General features: G+C 46.8%; 1 protein-coding gene across 1 annotated transcript in view; it reads left to right on the forward strand.

The window, feature by feature from the left end:
• The window catches only part of LOC131261508 (mucin-5AC), a 49,898-nt gene extending 34,349 nt beyond the window's left edge, over positions 1-15,549 (forward strand). The window contains exons 3-9 of the mRNA XM_058263566.1: positions 3,756-3,986; positions 9,070-9,560; positions 10,810-13,605; positions 14,212-14,717; positions 14,789-14,919; positions 15,001-15,171; positions 15,259-15,549. Of these exons, the coding sequence (XP_058119549.1) occupies positions 3,756-3,986; positions 9,070-9,560; positions 10,810-13,605; positions 14,212-14,717; positions 14,789-14,919; positions 15,001-15,171; positions 15,259-15,549 (4,617 nt within the window). The remainder of the gene's footprint in view (positions 1-3,755; positions 3,987-9,069; positions 9,561-10,809; positions 13,606-14,211; positions 14,718-14,788; positions 14,920-15,000; positions 15,172-15,258) is intronic.
• Positions 15,550-23,900: the final 8,351 nt, after the last annotated feature.

Below are 23,900 nucleotides of genomic sequence, written 5' to 3' on the forward strand. Positions count from 1 at the left end.
CGGTGTGTTTTTTCAGTGACACGCAAACGAACGAGCGTTCTTGACCTGAAATCATAAGCCACGTCGTCCTCCGAAGAAGGAAGACGGCACGAAGAAATAATAAAACTGCATTCCACTGTTTAGTGCGTTGATTTTTCGCTTTGATTAAAAGGGTTAAAAGTTTCAATATGAATAACCGAAAGGCTTATCGCTTAAGTTATGGGACGACTTGAAAGCCAACGAACAATAACAATAAAACAGCAACGCAGGCAGCTATGTTAAGCTGAGATAGCAAAATAAATAATCGAAATAAGATTTTTCTTCATTCATTTTTCCTTTGTGGGGCAAAATAATAATCACACAGCATAATAAAATGCGCCGGTTTACGATTGATTGCGACAAAAGTTAAAATGGAACCGAAGGTATATAAAACGGAGGGAATTCATTAAGAAAAACACACACTCACACACAGAAACGCCACTCCACGCTACCGGACGCGTCATTGTGGGTTGTTGAACGAGTCAAATTGAGCTGCAATCGTGGTGCGGCGTGTCCTTGGGAACCATCGAGTCCAGCAGCTGCTCCAGCATAGGTGTTGGAAGAGCATATTTCATGCCCCCGAAAGCGCTCCCTGTTTCCGTCGTTCAACCCAAAACGTGGGTGAGGGGGAGGGGATCTGGTTTGCCGTCCAGGTGGCGGCGATCGATTAAAATCAGCTCCGCGAGGCGGATGTGTCTTTTGTGTGGTTGGCATTACCGGACAACTTGTTGTCCCACGTCTTCTACACTTTGCTGCGGTAAAGCCTCGATTTGGGTGGGGTGTACCATTGCCCACCGCACCCTCTCATGGTGCTCCGCCCGTACGTGCCCCTCGAACTACTTCACCGACTCGCATTCTCCAATCGCACTCGAGGAGAAGGTAAAACGGCATTCACTACCGACAAACCCGAGTGCGCCGAGTTTAACCCCGGCAGTCGATACGTTTACCGATGGCCATTTCAAGGCCGAACGATCTCGAACGATCCAATCCGGTCGACGCGAAGTGGAACCGCAGAGCGAAACGAGCGGAATTAAGATCGATCTTGCCTCAATTGACCACGCAAACACCGGAGCAGCACTCAGAAGAGAGGGCTGGTGTGTGGTTTTTAAGGATCGTTCAGACGGACGTCTTCACTGTCGGTCGGCTTCTTGGGCTTGGGCATCCTTTGGGCCTAGGTGCATCGGATTGACAACTCCAACCAAGCACATACACGACCCCCACGATCACCGATTGCCAAGGGCAAATGGTCTCGATCGCTCGATCGACCGAGATCTGGATGATCCAAATTAGTTGTGGTTAGGAGATGTACTCGTTTAATCCACCCTTTCGGAACCAATCCCACCAATCGGTCCAATTAGCCGATGGCCATTCGCGTGGCCGCTGGAAAATCAATGACGTTCTCTTTAGACCTCACCGTTGAGTCCTCCTTTGTCGCGATTAGTACGCACCCCCGGGCTTCACCACTGAGACGCCACTGGACGCAATATTGCCTAGGGCGCTCTCGCATTGGAAGCCTCAATTACTTTGCATACACGCATTCCAGCGCAAACGATGGGGATAATTGTAGTCATTTGGATTGTGCCACGCTAAGTGTGTTTGCTTATTTGTTCTTGGAGTTAAGCGTGACGCCAGATTGAGACACCCGACCCGTTGACGTTCTGTTCGTTGGAGTTTTTGGCGCACCAGGAAGCAAGCGAATCGGGTACGGGTATGTTTTGTCTACGATCTACGCGACCGATAATTGGCAATGTTTTGGTTCTAATCAATTAGAATCAAACGATTTGAACCGGTTTGGAGCCTAATTGGCAGCTGCTTGGTCACATAGACAGGCGACAGGCGAGTCTCCAGGAAGTTGTGTCTTCAGTAGGTTCGTGGATATGTTGGAGTTCTAAACAAAACCGCGTCGTTATTCATGGAATGCCGTGGTTACAACAACCAGCGGAGGAGTGGCCTTCACTTTTGTTTTGCTCCTCGTATAGAAAAAAGAAACTGCAAAGAATTTCCTAAGCTCACCAATTTGTAGCCATTTAGGGACGGACCGCTTGGTTTTCAAGTCAACGCACACCCAGCACGACCCGCGAGCACACGATGTTTCACAACACAATCCATCGATAGCGATCGGCCATGCCACGTTCATCATCTTCATTATCTTCTTCATTGGAAAATGAGCCTCATTCAACGCATGGCTGCAGTTTCCCAGCGCCCGGCGCGTCGTGGCATGCATGCAAGCGATGCTAAAGATTTTCGCGGCTCACAGCAGGCGTTCTGGGCGTTAATTGCGGTCGCGGAGACGACACAGCCGATCATATCTCCCGTAGGCGATCAGCTGTTGTTGTTGTTTTTCCTCCCTTTTATTTCCATCAATTCACACCCATCCGAGCATAATGACGGGCATTGTGTTTTTCCTAAGCGCCCCCCCGTTGACGTGGTGGTATGTTTGAGGTTCGGGTGGGTTACCACCAGCCGATCGTTTAGTGCAAGCGAATGTCTGCATTGTGGTCTGTACAGTTGGAAAGGCTACGAGGAAAGTAATTAAACGCACCCGAACGTCGATGGCGGCTTTCGAGCGACATCATCGGGTATGACCCTTAGTAACAGGCGCCCCCAAAAGACGCACACACCCCTGCAGCGATGGTTGTCACAAGTAGCGCCAAAGTGGGTCAAGTCAAGTCCACGGTTAGAGCTTTTGGAGTAACCGTATTAACGCGGGTGATTGATATTCCACTCACGTAGGAGGTCCAGTGCGTTTTGATTTGTTTTTTTCTCATTCCATCCTTCGATTACTAACCGAAGAACTATGCCACGATACCATAAGTGGCCGGCGGTGGCCTGTTTCTGTTCGCCTTCCTCCGCTTGCGGTAAGGTTAGGTCACCAGGGTTTGATTTCGAGCTGTCCGATTTCGCTGTCGTGGATCAAATCCTGGTGCCACACATGCTGATAGTAAAATATTGACATGGTGAAGGAGAGATTATCTTATTTGGGAGGACTTGTAGGCGAGAAAACTAGTCAAAATTATGTCATCGTCTGAACTTGCTTAGAAATCTAAAGTCAGTCGGTTAGTTTTGAATTCTATGCTACAAACCTCAATACTAGATACTAAAGAATTCTTCTCGCCACTCACGTTTCCCAAAACTCTTCTTAAGTCTAATATGAGTTCTAAGGTGACCATTGTCAGATGGACTTATTGTTTTTCAGTGAGTATTTCATAATAATGTTTAGAAGTTAATCTTACTACTAAATTTGCGCCAAAGTTTTTATCTCTTTCAAAGTATTTTCCTTATTGATTTTTTTTAAGTGACAATACACACTATTATAAAAGTGCTACCATACTTGATGCATACACTTCAGTCTGTCGTAACGAAATGGTTTGAACGTAGTTGTGGTACAGAAAAGTAAACTTATATTTTATTTATTTATTTATTTACAATAAAATAGATGTAATTTTGTTTTTGTTTGAATGTATCATACATTTTAGATTTTATATATGTAATTTTTTATGTAGTTTGATTTCGTTTCCTCCCGTTAGTATTATTAGATCATTCTATATTATTTGTAGTGTTTGTGTGTGTGTGTTTTGATTTTGTGTGATATTTATCTTTTATCTTATTTTAAAACTCCCAACCTCCGACAATGCTCCAAATATCCCGTGGAACTCCTGGCCTTTCCCGTTTCCCGTACCCGTAATGACTCCCGATCGCGTCCGCACCCGATTCCTCTTCCTCCCCCTCATGTACAGACCCCCCGGAGTGCGGATATTTTCGAAATATCTCCGCGACCCTTTTCCGCAACGCCATCGTCGAACTCCGGCTTCCAGTACTCGCGTAGTCCACTGAGAAGCGACTTCTTCTCTAATGGACTCACGCCCAGCCGGACCTTCCCGGCCACGGGCCGCCAGCCCGCCGGTTCGCAGCGCAAAAGTCCCTTCGGCAGCTTCTCGGCAGACCCCAGCACCACCGAAGCCCCGCAGGTAAGTGCGAGTGGGAGGGTAGTTGGGGGTTGAGGGTGTGTATACGTGTGTATAGTTAGTCTATCGTTAAGAACAACGGTGCTTTCGGGCACAACGTTTCGCTCACGGCACGACGGTGTTTGGGACTTTGGTGGGTGTCTTGTGCATAGTGTCCATAGTCAGTAGAACGAGTTGTTAGCACTGCGGTGTAACGGTGTACATTGGAGCTCCATCCATCCGCGAAGGGTAAGGCGATGGAAATTTAGAAAATCTTCCCATCCACAGCCTTGAGAAGGTTAGCAAAGCCGCAAACTACCACGGTCGAGAAAAGGATAACCACATCGACAACGGTAGTGCATACTACAAGGAAGGAGGAAAACAAACACTCCGCAATCCACGATGGCCGATCGAGGCAGTTCTGTTGGGTGCTTAGTTGGGCGAAACGAGGTTACGAATCGCTCGGTCCCAAAATCTAGACCGCACACCTGCGGTTGGCAAAAGGAAGAAACGGCCGGCTTTCGGATCCGCCTACGAACCAAACCGACTTCGACTACAAGGCACTGCTTACTGAGGCGGTCTAGGTTCGCGGTCATTAGTTTGCGGCAAGCGACGTGTTTTCCAACCGGTGGCCAGATGCAAATCCAGCTCTAAGCCCTTGCTTGCGGCCGGCCGTTCATTGAAGCGTACGATTTGGTTTACATTCCATATTTTCGCCACTTCCTTGCGGCTGTGGTGGCCGGTTTTGGTTAGGTTACCAAATTTGCCTGCTCAAGCTCGAGCCACCAGGCCTATCGAAAAAAGGATGATTGATTTATATGTTGTGGCTTTACATGGGTTCTGTTACGATGCTCGCAGGAAACATGGTTTTGGGTAACGATCCGGTTTATTTTTTCGCGTAGCGGACGTTGAGGAATAACCGTTCGTGTATAACCATAAGGTTATTACGATTTGCGAAACTGTACAGGCCGACGTTAGTGTCTAGCCTCGCAGCTTTCGCCGTTTGAATAAATCCTTTCAAGAAAGTTCCACTGGTTGATGTGCTTAATCAATTGGAAAAGAAACATGTTTCTGCAATACAAATAAACTTTACATTGTTATCGAACCCAAGCCACTTATCATTCCCTGCACATGTGTGCTTTATGCTCACGTCTCTCACACACAATTTCCCATGTTAGCAGCGATTGTTTGCAAAAGCTTGTTTACCTTGAGCAATTTGCACGATCGCTCTCACGAGGATTGCGGCAAGGTGCTGCAGGACACGGTTGGCTTTCAGAATTTTAATTTCCTTTCCATCAATCCCAAGAAAAACATCTAAAGGGAGTGTCCGTTGCTTGGATGGGCTTTCTTTATTTCACATCTCACAGACTTTGACTGTTCCCACGAGCTCTCGATTCCTCCGGCACGGTGTTTTTTGGTGGTCAGTTACATAACGGACGGTTTGGTTTTCTGTAGCGAAAGGAAAGGAGCCAGATATAGGAAACACTCCCACCCACCCAAGAGCGATGGAAGAATGTATCGATTACTCCGTTTACAAGGGGGTTGCGTCTCGGAGACGTTGCAATGTGCTCGAATTCCAAATCGAAATGTCCATCAATTCGTTAGTCTGCTGGCTAAATGCTGTGAGTTAGAAGAGCTTGTAGGGGTGGCTGGGGTAATATACATCCCTGAGACAAAACGCATCTTTTTCAATTTGTCATGAACGTATTTTTTGTTGTGCATTTTGTAATCACCCTGCAAGAGTGACCTAAAAAAGCTAGAAATGCGAAATAAAAATGAAACACAACATCATCGGTTAGGACACGTTCGATATAATTTCAATCTTGGTTTTTTTTGGTTTTTGGTACGTGCTGTCCCTTTATTACGGGGCATTTTAAAACAAGTGGATTTTCCCTCAACCAAATACAGATCTATCTAAAATAGAAATGAATTCTCTAATAGGTTTGAAGCTGAATGAACCAAATAAATTGATAATATCAATAATCACTAGTAAAATTCATTTTAAACTCAATAGTTTTCTTCAAGGGATGCATATTGCCCCAGGAACCACTACATTGTCCTCCACTACTGCGGGCATCCAGTTGGGAGTGATCAGTAGGCGGGTTTGTTTGCTTTGCATTCGAACTTGGATGGAATTTGTGTTTCGAATTTAATCACGGTGCAATTCACAATTGTGGGATTCCTTTCCGTAGACGAATCGACGGAACCCAGACATTAGAGATGGAGAGCCTTCAGCAGAGAAGAGTGTGGTTCCTAATCGTTCTATCAACGGGCGGCTCACACACTCTGTCTCCTGGCGTGATTACGTGAGCAAACTCTTAATCATCGCGCACGAAACATTGCGTCAGGAAACTGATCAACGTAGGCGGTGGCGGCGGCATGACGAAGGTGAAGAAATGGTCCACCTTAAAATGGCCCAGAAACTCAGATGTGCGCTTACACGTTAGCCGCTAGACGTTGGTCCAGGTAAAAGCGGCTATTCCACGACAAATGGGGCTCGGAGCGATACATCGAAAGCTTGTTGGGCAACGCGGTTGGCGTGTACCGTGGTCTAATTGTAGGATCGAACGGGGAACTCGCCACGAATCGAAAGCGTGTCGTTGCGGCCTGTGACTTCCCTGTCATCGGACTTCTAGAGGGTTGGAACTTCAGGAACTGTACGATCGAAGCCCTAGACCAAAGGAGGGTAAAGACAAATGCAAAGAAGAATGGACGCCACAAGCTGGCCGCGTTGCAGAGTAGGCTGTTAATAATTTTGACATTTTGGCAAAACTGTAGAAAAGCAAACATGCGGAGGCATTTTGTAATAGGCGCAATATCGGGGCGTGTGTGTGGGAGCGAAACACGGCCATAAAGTGACCAGACCGGTCAACACCGCCCCGGTTTATGACGCAGGATCGGCGGGTTTTATATTGCCTTTGTCCTTTTATGTGTCGCTCGTCGTAGAACTGGACCTTACCCTCCGGAGATGGCTAAACTCAAAAGTATTCCCGAAGTGAATGTACTCGACGCCGCCTCCCTCCTTTAGACGCAGGATACTTTGTTCGCCAAGTTCTGAAACTCTCGCGGAGCGGGTGTGACTCGCGCACGGGGCCGTATGACTCAGCTCAGCTGAATCGCGAACGGCTTCGGTTTGCAACGGTGGCTTCCAGTGACATTAAGTGTATGTTTATTGCCGTCCGGTGGGTCTGGTGGGGAATAGGAGGTGGTACTGTGGCACGCTTCAGCGCCGTAAATAGCGTCCGCGGGATCATAAAGTGTCGCGACGCAAGAAGCCGCCGAGTTTGCTTGAGCAATAACAATAATAATGATCGAGTATGATTTTTCAATCTACCTCTCGAGGTGGATACTTCGCTGCGTGTTGTAGCAAAAGTTCCGTCCGGACAATCAACTCAGGACTCAGGTGCGGGAGGTGATCGCGTTCTGGTCTCCCGTCTGGCTAGCTTTATTGCGCCACCAATAAATCTATTATTATGGCCAATCAATTTTAGGCCCGTTCATTTCCCTTTATTTGACCGTTTCCGTTAGAATGTTCGCACTGCGTGGCGGCCGAAGGTGAAGCAAAGAGACAGATTATGCGCCGCAGGAAATTAGAATGTATAATTGCCGGGGCAGTTGTTATTGAGGCAAAACAAACAAGCGCCAAAGAAAATGGTCGCGCCGTTCAATTTGTCCAACTCCCACAACGAAACTTCCCCTCGAGCAAATCGTTCGATCACGATCGTTGACCGCCTCGTTCGGTGGAAACCCTCGGCTCCGGTTTTTGGCGCAGGAACGCATGACGTAACGCGAGCCCTGGACCGCAGGAAAGGGCGGCATAAGTGGAGCGTGCAAGCAAAACAAAATTAACGATTCGGTATCAAGTGGTGGTGCGCGAGCTCCTACACTGCATTTCACTCCACTTCAATCACCAGTTTGCCACAAGACCTACCTTCTCCAAACGGGGGCGAATTCGGTCCCGGTGTCCAATGGTTGCTGTTGTTGTTGTTGTTCGTTCAACTCCCATCGCTCATACTGGAGCTTATGATTTCTGATTAATGAAAGTGGCCCACCGAAGGCCACCGATGAAAGCACGCACGAAAGCGAAAGCTTTATGCTCCAAATGTCTGCCGGCTACAGTGTCGAGTGCTTGGTTGTGGGTGAGCGGCAAAAGGAAGGGGTGTGGAAATCCTCCAAATTCTGTCGAGGCAATGAGACACACACGCGCCCGTTCGGTTGACCGCTGTTTCGAATACGTCAAGTGGGTTGCGAGCTCAAGTACCCGAAATTCGTCAAGTACGACCACACGACATAAATCAATCCTGGCCAGGGTTTGGGTTGGGCAGCTGCACCCTCTATCGCTTGGGGGGGTTGAAGTTCACCACTGACAAAGCGAAACGAGATCATTTTGGGCGTGCAGCGAAGAATGCGAAGAAGGAGAAGGAAACAACCCACCTTCCAAAGCGCGTAACATAATTCGCCAGAAGGACAAAGTTTTTCAAGCAGACTTGAACCTTTCGCACCATTTGATCCGTTACGGTTGCTCAAGGGTAAAGTGTACCGGTAAGAAAAAAAAAACATTAGAGGGGATTTTCTAGTGTCAGAACCGCATCCACTCCCAACGAACTCCCAACGGGTGTTGGAATGCTGACGTCACGCCATGGAACGGAACGGTATCGAATCCGTTCCGAACGCGAGGCTTCGCGTGAGAATGTAGACCATTCCGATCTGTGGCTTTGTCTTCTTAACTCCGTGGCACACAAATGGAAGCACTTAGGACACAAAGAAAAAGACGTTCGAGGGACAAAAACTCAGCCAGCGGGGGACAATGGGACAATTTTTATGAGGGCTTTTTACGGTTATGCGATTATCACGATTTTCCACCGAACTGGGCGAAAGGATTGCACCGTTTTCTTGGAGAGGCAACAAGAGGGGTGTGAATGGCTTCTCTTCAAGAGAAGAATCCGGTAAGCCTCGACACGACACGGACACGTATAGTTCACGTTAACCGTTTCTTCCGTTGCTTCCTAGAACAATCTCACTTGGTTATCCGCGTGCGGAAGGAATGATACGGAGTTACCGATTGCACACTAATCCGGTCCGGTTTTTATTCTTTCCATTTCACCAGCGACCACCACCACCCGCCGCCGCACCACCGGCGCCAGCATCCGACGGACCGTCCGTGCGCGACCGTCAGCTTTCCTACATCTCGAACCGGGCGCGTCCGTTCGCCAGCGAAGACCGGGGCGAACAGTCCGGCACGCCAACGCGCGCCACCGCCCGCCAGCAGCTCCCACGAAGCCCGGCCGCCACGGCGGTAGTGACCGGTGGCACGCGGAACAGTTACTCCAGCTCTCGATCGCGCCAGCCCGATAGCACGCAGGCCACGTTGTCGGGACAGCGGCAGACGGCGAGCCGGGACGTCGGCACGGCTCAGAACGGCAGCCGGCTCGGTGGCACGGGAACGCAGGGGAGCAGCGGTAGCAGCAGCAACAGTAGGACCACGCTGAGGCCGAATCGTTATCGATCGACGCCGACAACGACGACGACGGAGGCGGCCACCGAGCGCACGACCGCGGCCATCGATACTGCTGCCGTGCGGAATCGCTTCAGTGGAAGGTAGGTTAACGACGCCTTGTGTTCTTGCCCCGAGGGCTAGCGGCATATTCTATCGCATCATCTTCGGACGTTGCGAACCCTTAAGTGCACACGATCGCAAAACAGCTGAGTGCAGGAAACATTCGAAAGTTCTCTAGCTCGAATCAAGAGAATGCAAGAATTGTTCGGTCATTTAATTTTATCATGCTCATCTGCGGAGTTATATTTGGTTCGGAGACTGTTCGCTTCAATAGTTGACTCTTCTTGCACATTTTCGGATGCATTTACAAAAATTAAAAACTGTTTGCTGGACATTTTACTTTTTAAATTACCATCAAAGGTTCAGGTCGCACTGTAATTAGGAATTTAGCCTGTCTATTTGGACAAAACTGTTTCAGTTGAAGAAAAATGTATTTTCCTTTTTTTTATTGCATCTACGTTTATAAAAAAATATTTTTATTTTTACTTGACATTTGACTTGAATAAATCAACTTTCTCCATTGCAAAGCAGTTCATTTGAAACTCCTGTTTTATATTGATTATTAAAGATTTATAATTTGTTTTTATTTAGAAAACGGAATTCATTTAGAAAACGGAAGTTCAATAAAAGGACTTAAAGAAAACAGGGTACAAAGAATAGTTATCCAGACAATAGACACTTTTTGTTCGTACTGCTTTTAATGCATGTCATGTAAGGGTTAAAACGATGACGGGCGCCAACAAAGCGCTTCCAGAACAAAGCGGACGCTGTAGCTCCAGAACTTACTTTACCTCAATCGTTGAAACGATGCAAACAAGCATCCTGAAGCTCTTCATGCCGTACAACCGACTTATCACCACCAATCCCGATAAGCGCGATCGTTACAAGACTTTTGCATTCCTAAATGCAATGCTACTATGATAGGTGGCTAAAATAGTTGCAAATAGCTAGGCGGTTTGAAATATGGTAATGTGGAAGGCCCACCCTCGACCAACGTGGGCTATCGGTTAGGTAGAATCTTTCCCCCTTCTTACTGCCTTTCGGAAGGTTGGAAAGGATGCCGGACTAGCCAGGAGGGGTTGTAATTAAATTGGATTCGGATGACCATTCGATCGGCGCTTCGAGATTGCATTAAACATTTTCATTCTTCATATACCGGAGGTTAGGTTAATTGCCTTAAGAGGTAGATCGTTTGCTTTGGTAAAACATCGTGTAGTTGTTGGGGAAGGGAAATAGATTTGAATGCCCTCGACTGGATAACTTTTACAACAACTTCTCTTAATCTTCCAGAACGCCAGCCCCGAACGCTTTCCGGCAAACGTTCGAAGCGAAGCGTGTGTCGGCCACAAACAGCGCCATCGCGCCGCGCGGTTCCTTCGTCAACAGTAACCCGAAGGCGAAAGCGACGACGACCACGAGCACTCCTACGACCACGACCAGCACCACGACGACCACCGGCAAGCTGCCCGTGCTGTCCCGGTTCATCCACCAGCCGGCCAAACCGATCATCCCCAGCATCAACATCACGCACAACGGCTCCGCCAAATCGGCCGAGGTGATCTACGACTACGAAGACTACGAGTCGGAGTCGAAGGAATCGACCGGCTTCGGCGGGGAGAAGCAGGAAATCAACGACTTCCAGCCGACGTCGGTGGCCAAGAACAACTCGATCGCGTTGGGCAGCGGAGATGCGACGGATGAGCAAAAGACGCTGCCGGGTGCGAGTACCACTGTGGCGACGAACGGCGGCACGCAGAACGAGCTGGAAGATCCGGACGGACGGTTGAACAATATCAGCGAGAACGAGTACTACGATACGGTGCGCGAGTCCGGCACGGCACCGGGCGATTCGGTGGGCGTGGAGGACCATACGGTGATTCTGACGGACAACTTCTACCTCCCCGGTGGGGCCGGTGGCTCGGAGGAAACATTCGAGGATGAGGGCGAGGAGGGAGAGGAAGGTGGCGAAGAGCCGGCCAGTTTGCAACGGGAAATCAACAGTACGGCCGAGCTGGGTGCGACCGATCCGCAGGAAAAGGCTTACGACGAGGAGTACGTGTACGAGGATGAGGAACCGGGAGTGACGACGACGGTACGTACGCCGGTGAAGACGGTGCCGGTACCACCGCCGGTTACGCAGGACGATTCCGCCGACATGCTACAGTTTTCCGACGAGGACGCCAAGGATGTTGTCGAGGAAGCGCGGGTGCTGGAAGCCACGAAAGAAACGCTTGCCGACGGCAGTCCAGCTCCACCGACTTCGAGCGTGAGCACGGAATCGTCGACCGAATCGTCGGCCAGTCCATCCACGACCACGGAACGGGTGGCGAGTTCGAGCGAGTTCGACGGTGCCACCAACGCGACGACGGAGAGCTGGGTCGTGGTCGCTTCCGTGCAGACGAGCCGTAGCGTTTCCGGCGCCCGGTTTCTTCCGTTCCCGCAGGTTAATCAGGACGAAAAGAAACAACCATTGGCCGACCTTGAGATCAAGGGTAGCAATGAGAGTGACGATGTGGAAGCTACCACGGCCAGTGGGATGATAAACGACGAGCAGGAGGGAGTGACGACGGTGGCCCCTCAGGAGCCCGTCATTGCCGTCACGCAGGACGTGGCCGATTCGGTGACGACGGAGAAAACGATACTCGCACAGTCCACCGAGAGCATCATCGATAAGCTGGATCGCGTCCAGTCGGAGCTATCGAGTGGACTGTTCGCTGGGAAGTTCCCCGTCCTGAAGGATCCCACCGTGGTGGAAGATCAGAAGGTGCCGGGTTCGACCGCCCTGCCCCCGGTGGTGATCAGGAAGTTCCAACCGAACGCACGCGCTACGACGACGAAGAAACCACGACCCGGACTCACGACGACCACGACGACGGCCAAACCGACAACGTCCACGGAGGGTCTGGTGAAGAAGATCAAGTTTGAAACGGTCGACGATATATCGGCCCTGCTGCCGCCCGATTACAAGGCAAAGGCCGGGTTCAAGCTGAAGAAACCCAACGTCACCGTAGAACCGGCAACGACGACCACCACCACCACCACCCGGGAAACGCCTGCGGAGGAACCGGCACGATCGGAGCTGGTCAATCGATTCCGTAGCGCCAACATTAGCCGCTCGTACAAGAGCAACGTGCCGATCCAGGAGCTAAGCTCGCTGCTCCCCAAGGACTACAAGCTGAACCGCACCGAGGAGGACATCAAGAGCACCAACAACCTGAAGGAGCTGATCAGCAAGGTGAAGGTGAACGGGGGGCCGGACAAACCGAACGTGACGCTCGATGTGCTCAAGAAGGTGCAGAAGGTGGACGTCAGTGCGTTCCTGCCGCCGGGCTACAAACCCCCGGAGGCGACGAGCACGACGAGCAGGGCACCGGTGTCGATCGAGGATGACGTGAGCAAGTTCCTACCGCCCGGCTACAAAACGTTCAAGACGACGAAGAAACCGAACACGAGCCCGGTGACGATAAAGGACGACATTAGTAAGCTACTTCCGCCGGGCTATAAGCTGCCGAAGGAGAACACTGAAACGGTCTCGGAAAAGCCGAAGTTGGTGTTCAGCGACGACCTGAGTAAATTCCTACCGCCGGGTTATAAGCCACCGGCCGAGAAGCCCGACGCAAAGCCCGTGGCGGAGGTGATCGATCCGAGCGAGCTGCTGAAGAAGATTCAGTTTAAGGACGTGTCGGCGTTGTTGCCACCCGGTTTCAACGCGTCCAAGGCGGAAGAACCGGTTGCGGCGACGAGCACGGCCGCACCGAACCGTGGTGTGATCTTTGCCAGCCGTCCCGGAGTGAAGAAACCGCCAGCACCGGGTGCCGCCGGTCGGAGTACGACCGCTAAGCCGGCCCACGCCGCCGAAGGACCCAAGGTGCCCGAGATACACATCCGCAAGGGTCCACCGACGCGTGCTACTACCGAGTTCACCGGCTGGCCGACACCGTCGACGACGCCCATCTCGATCGAGAAACTGTTGGAGCAGCAAAAGCAGCAGGAACTGCTGGAGAAGCTGCTCGCCGCTTCATCGAGCAGCACGTCGACGACCACGAGCACGACGACGACGACGACCACCACCACCACCACGCCGAGGTAGGTTATGACGTTCCGGTCATTGAGCTCAAGCCATGCGCGCGCTCGGATTATGAGAGCGTTACCAGTGCAATTTCTGGCACTTTGCAGCTGGCGCGGCCCCGGCAAGGTCGTTACGGCTTCGTTTCGGTGGGTTAGTTTTATGGATGTTTGTTCTACTGTTCCGTTGCGACAGTGTGTTTTGAGTTTAATCCAACGATTCCGATGCAGGAATTTGGGAGGAGTCATTTTGGTATAATTTGTTTTTTTTTATCAATTTTAATTTTAATAGTATGGTTTCCGACCTCAATTTTGGGGGATTCACTTGGACTTCCGTTTGTGCACTCTTAATTGTTTATTCTGATCGATACATTTCTACTATGGCCAATTTCCTCGTTTATTATGAAACTTTTTCGATATTTTTTTCTTAAACTAAAGGTGGCCATTCTTGAACATAACTGTGTTTAATAATTGAAGCGTTAGATTGAGTTATAATTCGAAGCAACTCACTTTCGGTGCAATAATAAAATATCTCATCACGCATTCAGATTCCATGTTCGCCACAGTTCGCTCGCAGAAAACTACGATTTCTTTACTCAAATATAACCTCCTTCCTTGTTCTTTTAGACCAACCGAACCAGGCCTGTGCCATTCGGAGTGCGACCTGGCGGGCACGATACGTATCGTCGACGGGGTGACCTGGGTGCCGGAACTGCTCGACCACAACACGGCCGAGTGGAAGAAGCTGGCCCGTGACGTCGAGACGGAGCTGAACGAAGTGTACAGCAAGGCAAAGAACCTGAGCAAATGGTACAAGAAGGTGCGCATCGACAGCTTCAACAAGGGCAGCGTGCTGGTCGATTACTTCGTGGAGTTGAGTGATTTGTCGCGCGATGTCAACACGCTCGAGATACGGAAGATGTTCCATGAGGCACTCGTGCCCGTACCGGAACCGACCACGACGACGACGACGACCGACGCCAGTGTGGACGATTACGATGGTGACGATGGTGAGGGAGCTGCGGCGCGGGAGAAGGTGCAGCGCGAAAACCTGCAGGCACCGGTTCCGCGTGTGAAGGAAGTGTTCCAGCTGGGCAAGTTCAAGGTGGATCCAGTCTACACTGATTTTTCAGGTAACAGATTATTTTTTGAGTTCCGTATGCGAGTTTCTAATGTTTCTTCCATTTCCATGCTTTCCTTGCAGTGATCCCGAAACCAATCATCGTTACCGGTCCGGGAATGGAGGATGATTTGTTCTTGCCCCAATGGGCGATCGCAGGAATCGTGATCGGTTTGGCGTCACTTCTATTCGTTATTCTCTTCGGCGTCACTGTGGTAAGTTTTGGGATGCGCTGTTCGTTATGATCTTCTTTTAACAACTCCGATAACGTGATTTATCTTTCCTTTTATCCTCAGCTTATCAACCGCCAAAAGGCAGCCAAGAAGAAGGCTCCCACGCCTCTTACGGCCGACATGTTGAACGAACTGAACAAAAACCACATGGGCGGTATCGAGAACTTCGGCTCCGAGGAGCTGTACAACATGGACGACGCCTGGGACGATCGTATGCACGACGTCAAGCCAAAGGTACCAAAGCGTGCTAGGGAGCTGGGAGGTTAAAATCGCTGAATGTCGAAAACTTACCGTTTTGTTTTTTCCCCAATTTCCTTGCAGCGATTCTCAAACTCGATGCACGGTAGCAGCGCCTCGAACATCTACGACAGCTGGCGATCGCAGCGCCATCCGGAGAACTACTTCTACGACGAGTACGGTCTGAAGGGATCGCACTATCCGCCGAGCGGACACCACCGGTTACACGATCCGGCGTTCATGATGCACGAACCGCCGCCACCGCCGGTGATGGCCATGTACCCGCCGTACCATCACGCTCCCGCCCCGCCAAACAGTCACCACTTTAGCAACAGTTCGCGGCGATACTACCGGGACTACGATCCGAACTTCTGAACGCCAGGGGCCCGGCGGCCGCCATAGTGAAATGTTCCCACGCTCCCAAAAATACCACTTAGACAAGGAGTAGCAGTTAGCGTGCCGTGTCAGAGGAAGGGATTAGTGTTTATGTTTGTGTTCCAGCAATCGTCCGCTTGAAGTGGGCATTGGAAGGCGTACTGTTACTCTAGGAAGTCGTACCGTGTAGAGAGCGTAGCTGATAGTGTATATAAATTATTTATTTTTAATAAAAATAGATACTATAGAATTAAACCCAACGCTGGATCTGTGTATTTGTTGCGAAAGAAAATAATTCAGAACTGTACCTTTAGTGCTTCAAAAGCTAACAATTTTGAACCGACAAGATGCTATTATGCAGGGATATGCCATATTTGAGAAAATTTTCATTTTTTGTAAAAACAGAAATAATAATGTAAAATAAATATTGAACAAGAGAAATCTTATTATACTTTTGAAGCATAAGGCACAGTTTTCTAAACAGGGCAGAAATTGCAGTTATATGGATATTTTTGAAGTTGATAAAATTTAATATGATTTTTGAGTTTAAATCAGCAAAGCAATAACATTAGTGAAAATCTTTATACAAAACAGTTCGAAGAGAAATGAATTTTCCAGATTTTTGCTTTATTATTAAGAAAATCAAAATTTTGTAAAAACATCCTATAAAACGGCTTCGACGATCTTGTGCGCAAGTTGAGTACAAGTAAAGCTTTCGGAGCTTTCGGATAAAACCACCGCGTTCTTCATACTGCGATCAAGTAATCCGGTGTTGGGAACTCTTTCCGTTCGATAACGCTCTTTCGTTTTTAATTTACTCACCTCTTTTTTGGACGCCTTTTGTAAACTGATCTGAAGACTTCTTAAATAAAAGTTTTGTGCAACTTAGTTTTTAGCATTTTTTCCTTTAAAAATGAACATAGCAAAACTAAACAATTACAAAAAAGTTTTTTACAAACAATTTGAATTCATTTGTGTTTTTCCTGTTGTCATCAACGGAGATGATCGTTCTTCAAAATCAATTTTAATTGTAGTCCATTCTGGATATTCTCGATGTTCATGCTAGCCACATACCATGATGGTGTTGGCTTACAGGCATTCGGCTCTTCCATACTCAAGTACTTGCCGTCTGGATGCGGTGTTTCCATCGAACTATGTACGAAGAAAGGAAGGGTATTCATTAGAAGTTTTCTTCAAGTATCGCATGTATGTGTGTGCGTGGTACTTACCTGGCGTCCTGTCGCACTTCGGTTCCGGCAGATGTTGGCCTGGAGCAAGTACACGTTGCTGTGTAGTCCGGAGCGCCATCTTTGCCGGAGCAAGCAGCCATCGTTTTCATCTTCGCCTCGTATAGTTGCCGAAGCTCTTGCACGGATTTTGATCCTTCTGTCTCCACTTCCGGCAACCTGCTAGTTAGCGACCGTTTAAGCAATCAAATAGGAGATCATAGTTGCCCTCACGGGAACAAACTTACCCTTCAAGGTGTTCTTTACTTCTGATGGCTGGCGGAACATCTCGTCTCGATACCGGGGCCGTCTTGGACATGTTCGTCGCTTGTCCTTCCGCTGCTGATTTTGGCTGAAACACATTTCGTAAATTTCTCACAGAACTTTCCGCCATCGTGCAGCAGGGGCATGGTTTTTCCGCAGCTCCGGTGACAATTTTCGGTTCGGTTACAAAATCTCCAAACTGCATATGGCCAACCGAATTGAATTGGTGTGCTGCTTCGACCGGATTGCACGCACACTGTACTGGGGAGTTCATGCTTTCGATCAACTGAAGTAAATGAATCATATTCGTATAAACCAAAAGAGGATGCTTCCAATTTGAAATTTTCTGAATAAATGAGCTCCAACTTACTGCTAGGGTTGCTGAGACAATAACGGTGCTTTGTGAACTGAAGGTTTTTGAGGATAAGACCATCCTTAAAGAGGCGAAGGATACTATGATGTGGTCTTTCTAGCAACTACATAGTTTGATTCAAATCGAAGTATCGCAGGAGTCTGAAATTTGTGTTTTAAAATCAAGAAACAACAATAAATTAAATTGGTAATCAATATAAAATTCCTCCGAAAGCCAAACCAATCGATACACTTGCCAACAATTTGTCGAGCCCATGATTTCCGTGTGGCATTGAATTTTTCTGGCACGCAACGCATAATAATTGTGATAATTATGGTCCGCGCTTCTGCCCCGGGGCGTTGTTCGTGAACTTCAAATTCAAGAAAGCAACGAATGAAAAAGGACAAGTGAACGAACCACCACGCAACGGCCATCACGTTGTTTTCGAGCCAATAAAGGGAAGTCTGTACTTGCAGAACTGGGTATTCCGACATCTTGCGGGTCTTCGAAAACCCGTAGTTTCGATATGGTAACATCCTTGATAAATAAAGCTATCGAATTAACCCCGCCAACCTGCTGTGTCATACACATAAACGTGCTGCCGGTAGGTAAACGGGCAATCATTTTCAATATATCATAATGAAGAGTTTACTCGCGCCCACTAGGCAATTTGAGGGAAGGCTGCACATTTTGACGATGAACGTGCCATAATGAAGATCGTGATGTTGTTGATGATATGCCGCAGGTTGCGATGCAAGTGTCTGCCCAGGATTACAGAGCAAACCGGCGACGATCGAATGGAAACTATCTCACGTTACGTTAATTACCACTTTGAATTGATTCAACGCATGAACTTGACTTTAACAAGTCGAAGAAGCTGCAGGTGCCCGACATAGTTAATTACTGTTTCCGGGCGTTAGGCCTATACTAGGTTGCATTAAAAGCCGCGCTTTCAGTTATGTAACGGAGGTTTTGTTTTCATCTTTTATTTATTCTATTATTTTGTGCTAGAAAAGCCAGTATAAATGCAACAGTTAAACATTAAGTAAAATGTAGCATAATGAAGATTCCCTTCGCCTCAACGGGATGGGTGGAAAAAAAAACTTTCATCTTTATTTTATTCACTTGTTAAAAAATAAAATGGATGTGTACTCATTTTAGTTGTTTGTTCAAGCATTTTTATACACGATTTGTTTGTTTTACACGATTTCAAACACAGGATAATAGTAGCAATTTCGATTCCGCCGAAAACAGCTGATTTATTTTCAGTATATAAGAGAGAAATATTAAAAAAGTTGTTTGAAGAAATAAAAATGGATAAATGGAAGGATCCCCATTTCAGTATTTAGCTTAGGTTACATGCCTTGGCTTAAAAAAATGAATACACATTTTTAAAGATTGCCATATGTACAATGTACCGGAAGTAAACGAATGCAACTCAAAATGGAGAGTATAATGATATCTTCACGTTATTAAACGATTTTTTATTTACCTGTATATTATACTTTCACCCTTTGTACGTCAGTTGCTGGTTTCAACGTTTAAATCGTCTTCCATTAATCATCCATTAACGAAGTGTTACTTAACCTACAAATAATCAAACGAATAATGCTCCATTTTGATAGAACTAGACCCGGGAACATCATTTACTTTCATTCATTGACGATGATTATGCTTGGACATTCTTCAAACGATCAGAATCGGTTTGCGTTTGAATAGCAATATAACGAGGAAGGTCGACAGTGACTTCCAAAGGTCTGACTGCTTGACTTTGATAGATTGTTGCAAAGAAGGGGTAAGGGAGGAAATGGTAGTCTTCAATGAAGTGAAAAACCGATACTCTATTTAGCCGATGCGGTCGCCATCGCGGGCGAAAGCTTGCTGCATTTACGGACGATCATGGCATGATCTTGGACGGTTGGTCAACTTGACAGCAAAATGAAACTGTAAGCTTCTCAGTTTGCACAAGAAGGGGAGAAAAGAAAGACAAATAAAGCGTATTCCGTGCTCCTTTGGCGGTCGTGCGCGGAATGTCCTCAAGGCAAGGATTCGCCCTAGATCGAGTGCCGTTTTTTTAGAGCAAATTCTCGATCAACAATGAATGGCCAATGCTGCGATTCAACAATTGAGAAGTCTTTCGAACTTGGGTACAAATTGGATCCTTTGTCGGGCTTTGATTAAAACTAGGTTACGCCTGGTGCGCATAAACGACAGGGGGGAATTCTTTGAGTGGTCAGCATGATTTGCATTACATTCTTGCCTCCCGCATTCATGCAATTGGCGAACCTTTCAAGTGTATTTACTTTTGACGGTGTATTTTTCGATACGAATTTAAATTAAATGTAATATTTATATGGTTTGCGAAAAATGATAAAATAACCAAATGAAGTCTTTTGGTTCTTCGAAAGTCCCTTTTTCAGATCGTGTTCTATTTTGATTGATATGTGCCGCACGATCGATCCACTTCTCCTTTGAAGGAGAAATTTTTACGTAACACTGTGACTCACCAATGCGAAGAAAAGTACCAAAGCAAAAAAAAAACCTACTCACACACCGTTCAAAAACACGTGTCGAGCACGGAATCCACCCCCGAGGGGCACCCCCACCGTTGGCCGGAGTTGAACGAAAAAAGATTAGCCCATAAACGGTGCTAATCAACGTGACCTTTCTGCCTTCGGGTCCGGTCTCGGGCGGCGTTTCGCAGCTATTAATCTTTATTGCCTGCCGTAATCCATTAATTAATCACCAGCATTCGCGAACCGAGCCGGTACGAGCCCCGGAGCACCATTTGCGTTTGACGCGAGGGTGGACTTTTATGCCGATGTCAGCATATGCATCTCTCCCGGCGGGCGTTTGATGGGGCAGGATCGTTTGGGCGTCGGTTTATTTTTGATGGGCTCCAAGAGTAGTTTATCGTATTTTGGACGTGTTTGGGAGAGGGTTTCATTTTGGAAAAATAAAGATTTTGTTCGTAATTATGAATCAGAGAGTAAAATTTAATCTCCCACAGTTAAAGTCAAATTCTAAATGAACCCTGAAGTAACATATGGAGCTCAAACTTTCAGAAAAGGCCTAAAACAAAACGCTAAAGAACGTTGTGTAAATTTAAATGTAATTCACCGATTAGCTTGAATTTTTAACACCAAGTTCTTCATATTTTTGAATGATGAAGATTTCCACCAACAGATGTAAAACGAAAAAGCCAAAAAGATATATAACCCGCATGATATGCTACACTTGCAGATGCAGATGACAAATCATATTTTTAAATGCTATTTATAACAGCATTAATCATTCTCTTTTTGTGAGAAAACTCATGTTTGTACTAAATTCCATCTTCAAAGCTGTGTTATAAAATTAGTTTCTACTGCTTTGACTTTTAACTTCATCCTAGCTTAATTGACAACAAAGTTTAATTGGAAATCAACTTAATTTACTATTAAAAAAAAATGAAGTTTTCTTAGAAATCTTTATCTTTTTACTGGCACGACGTTCCTAGTGGGGCTAGGCCTCTTTTCGAAGAGAGTAGTTGTCAGCAAAAGACGGTATATTATACATTGGAGGTCAGTCGTTCGTAATATCGTGTGGTGCCAGATTCGAGAATTATGGCGATGTGTGTCCTCGAACACACCCAACCCTAGAATTCTTGACTTATAAATGTCGAAAAGCCAAGAGCTTGTTATTAACATTTTAATTATGTTATTCATCGGTTATTGTTTATATTTAGTTTGTAACAGTAAAGTAAAAAATAATAGAAGTTAAACGGTTGACATGCATGAGATACCATCACACCTACATGAGCGCCAATAGCATGCCAGAAATATTTGCTACAGCATTCATTTGAACCGACTCAGTTGTAATTGTTTACACTCAGCGATCCTCACCCAGCTTATTAATAGTTCAGCATTCTTCAACCCGTTTCGCCTTCGATCGGTTATGTAACATGACGGTGGCTGCTGCCGCGAAACACACCAAGATGAATATCTTGGGCAAATTACTTTCATGTGTCGGTGAAGAATCTGCCCCCCCCCGCTGGGTTCGGTTCACTTGCGGAACTGCATGGCATCGGATGCATCGATGCACCGCTCGCGATGTCGGTTTAGTTCAAGAGGCAATTACACGACGGCCGCTACTGTCGTTGAACGAGTAATAACTGCATGGGAGTACATGGGTTTTCCACGTGGTTTCCTGCGAGCGTATGTCAGTTCACAGCCCATGGCGCTCTGTTGGTGGTGGCCCCATCTTAAGGTGTGTTGGGCACACGAAGGTCATCCGTGTAAAGGTCGACCCGTGCATTGCGATTATCGATCGCCACACATGGAGCCAGGGGAGTGTTTACATTCAGCAAAAATAAACTAATTTACACAGATTAAGATTATTACTTCCTGAACATGGAATTGGTATAATAATAGCATAGATCGAAAACAAGTTAATGAAATGATTGGTCTTAATGTGAGTTAAATTAAAAAAGCTGGATTTGTTTGGAACAAGATGAAACTGCCCCAATTATGCTCGAGCATCAACCATTTGATGCAGCATGAAGATCATTGCTTTCTGTCGTTTGTTTGTAGGGTCTCCGATGGTTGTTTGTTTTTCCCAACCCACCAACCCATCTGGCACGAGACTTTAGCTTTTTCATCTTCATTAACGGAACCGTCCGACCTTTCGCGCTGCCGACGGCCTTCCAAGGTTCCAAATCGCTCTCGCCATGAATCAGCTACGACGTGGGGAAGTTTGATGAATAGCAATCGGGGAGTCGACAAAACTGGAGTACCAACCGTTGCGCTACAGCATCGCTGCCAGTATCGAGTTCATCGAACGGGGGGTGGTTATGTCCAAGGGACAACACACACATACACACGGCCCCCTCGGGTTGGGCGTAAATTAGGGGGGCTTTGGGGCCTCTGTTTACAATGGGACAATTTGCCCGAGGGCCGTAAAATGACCCATTGGATATCGGCTTGGTTTGGAGCGTACAGGGGACAATAATCGGGTCACAAGAAAGCACGGACCGGTGGGCCAAAAATTAGCCACGGTGTCTATGAATCGAAGCTTGAAGGATTGAACCTTAATGTGTATGATTAGCGTGAGAATATCCGTGCAATATTGGTTAGCGTTTTGGTGAATTGTGGATTTTGCGCACGTTGAGCTAACAATCATATTTTATGTTTTATGTTAGGTAGACCACGTATTTGACGTCCAAATGATGCTTACAAAAAAATTCTACAAAGCAACTCTAACGAGATGATGATCTCCACAATATCTCATGTTGTATTTGCAACGCCGTGGATGCAACGAATTCCTTATGAAGACGATCTTTGTAAACATTGCCGAACAAACCTCGTTTTCTCACCGCATAAATTTGTGCCACCTCCATTGCGGGAGGGTTAATCAATCAGGAAATAACCTTTCCGACATTCCGCACTACGAATGTCGCCGCTCGAAGACGGGGCTCGAGTTTGCGCGCCACAAACTTCAGCTCATTTCAGGCGAGTTGCTTTTTGAATCTTAGTTTTTTTAATCCCGTTCGTTAAAGGAACATAGCTCCACATTAACGGCTGGACTGCACAGTCTTGTGCAATGCTTGGTCGTCCCGATGTGGTTACGCAATGGATCTTCACTTTTGCTCCTGCCAATATCGTTGGGTTTAAAACGCGATCGCTGGTCGCGTGAGTTGCTACTAATAATTTTATTTATGAGTGTAATCAAAATAGAATAACCGATGGCAATCGGGGTAGAAATGAGACTGAGAATGGTTTGATCACGACGCTGGTAATCTTAGTTAGGCAATGCAAGAATATTTGCTTATAGTGTGTCTTCAGTAGATTGTACTCATGGTTAAATGGAATTGTTTCTTGTGTATTATTTAAACGAAAATGTTTTTGTATGAGGGTTGTTTGATTTGATATGAAATGTTACAGAAAGCATTGGTGTTATGTTCAATAAGTTGTTTGATGTGTTTGTGAGCGGTAACAAAACAGTAACAATAATGATAATGACCATTTAAATAATTCTTTTCCACCATCGTTCAACCATTTTAATTATCTCTTAACGAAATGATGAAGAAATTTATGCTCAACTAATTACGTAGGCTCCAACCGAATTTGTGGAGGCATAAGCAACACAGAAAATTGCTTTGAAAAAATTACCATCCAGTTTTCTCTACAATTAAACAGGTTCCTTGAGTAATTTTTTTTTAATAATTACATTAATTTTATTTCCTCAACTTTCTTTGTTTTATATACTGCAATAATAGCAGCTTAAAGCTTGTTCGTGTTCGTGAGCTATTTAAGTCCATCTATCCTTATTTAACACAGGCACAAAACAGCTTCATGGGAAAATAAATACGATTCGTTCTTAGTGCTATCATTCGTCTGGCATTTCCTTTCTAATGCGATGAGAGTATAATCGTTTGTCGACACGTTCGATACCACTAGTCCACTTCCACCCGTCCGCAATCAATCAAACCATCGGGAGGACCGGTGGAAAAAAGATCCTATTCCAATTCT

The sequence above is a fragment of the Anopheles coustani genome, chromosome 3, assembly GCF_943734705.1.
Source record: "Anopheles coustani chromosome 3, idAnoCousDA_361_x.2, whole genome shotgun sequence".
In the NCBI taxonomy this organism is placed as follows: Eukaryota; Metazoa; Arthropoda; class Insecta; order Diptera; family Culicidae; genus Anopheles; species Anopheles coustani.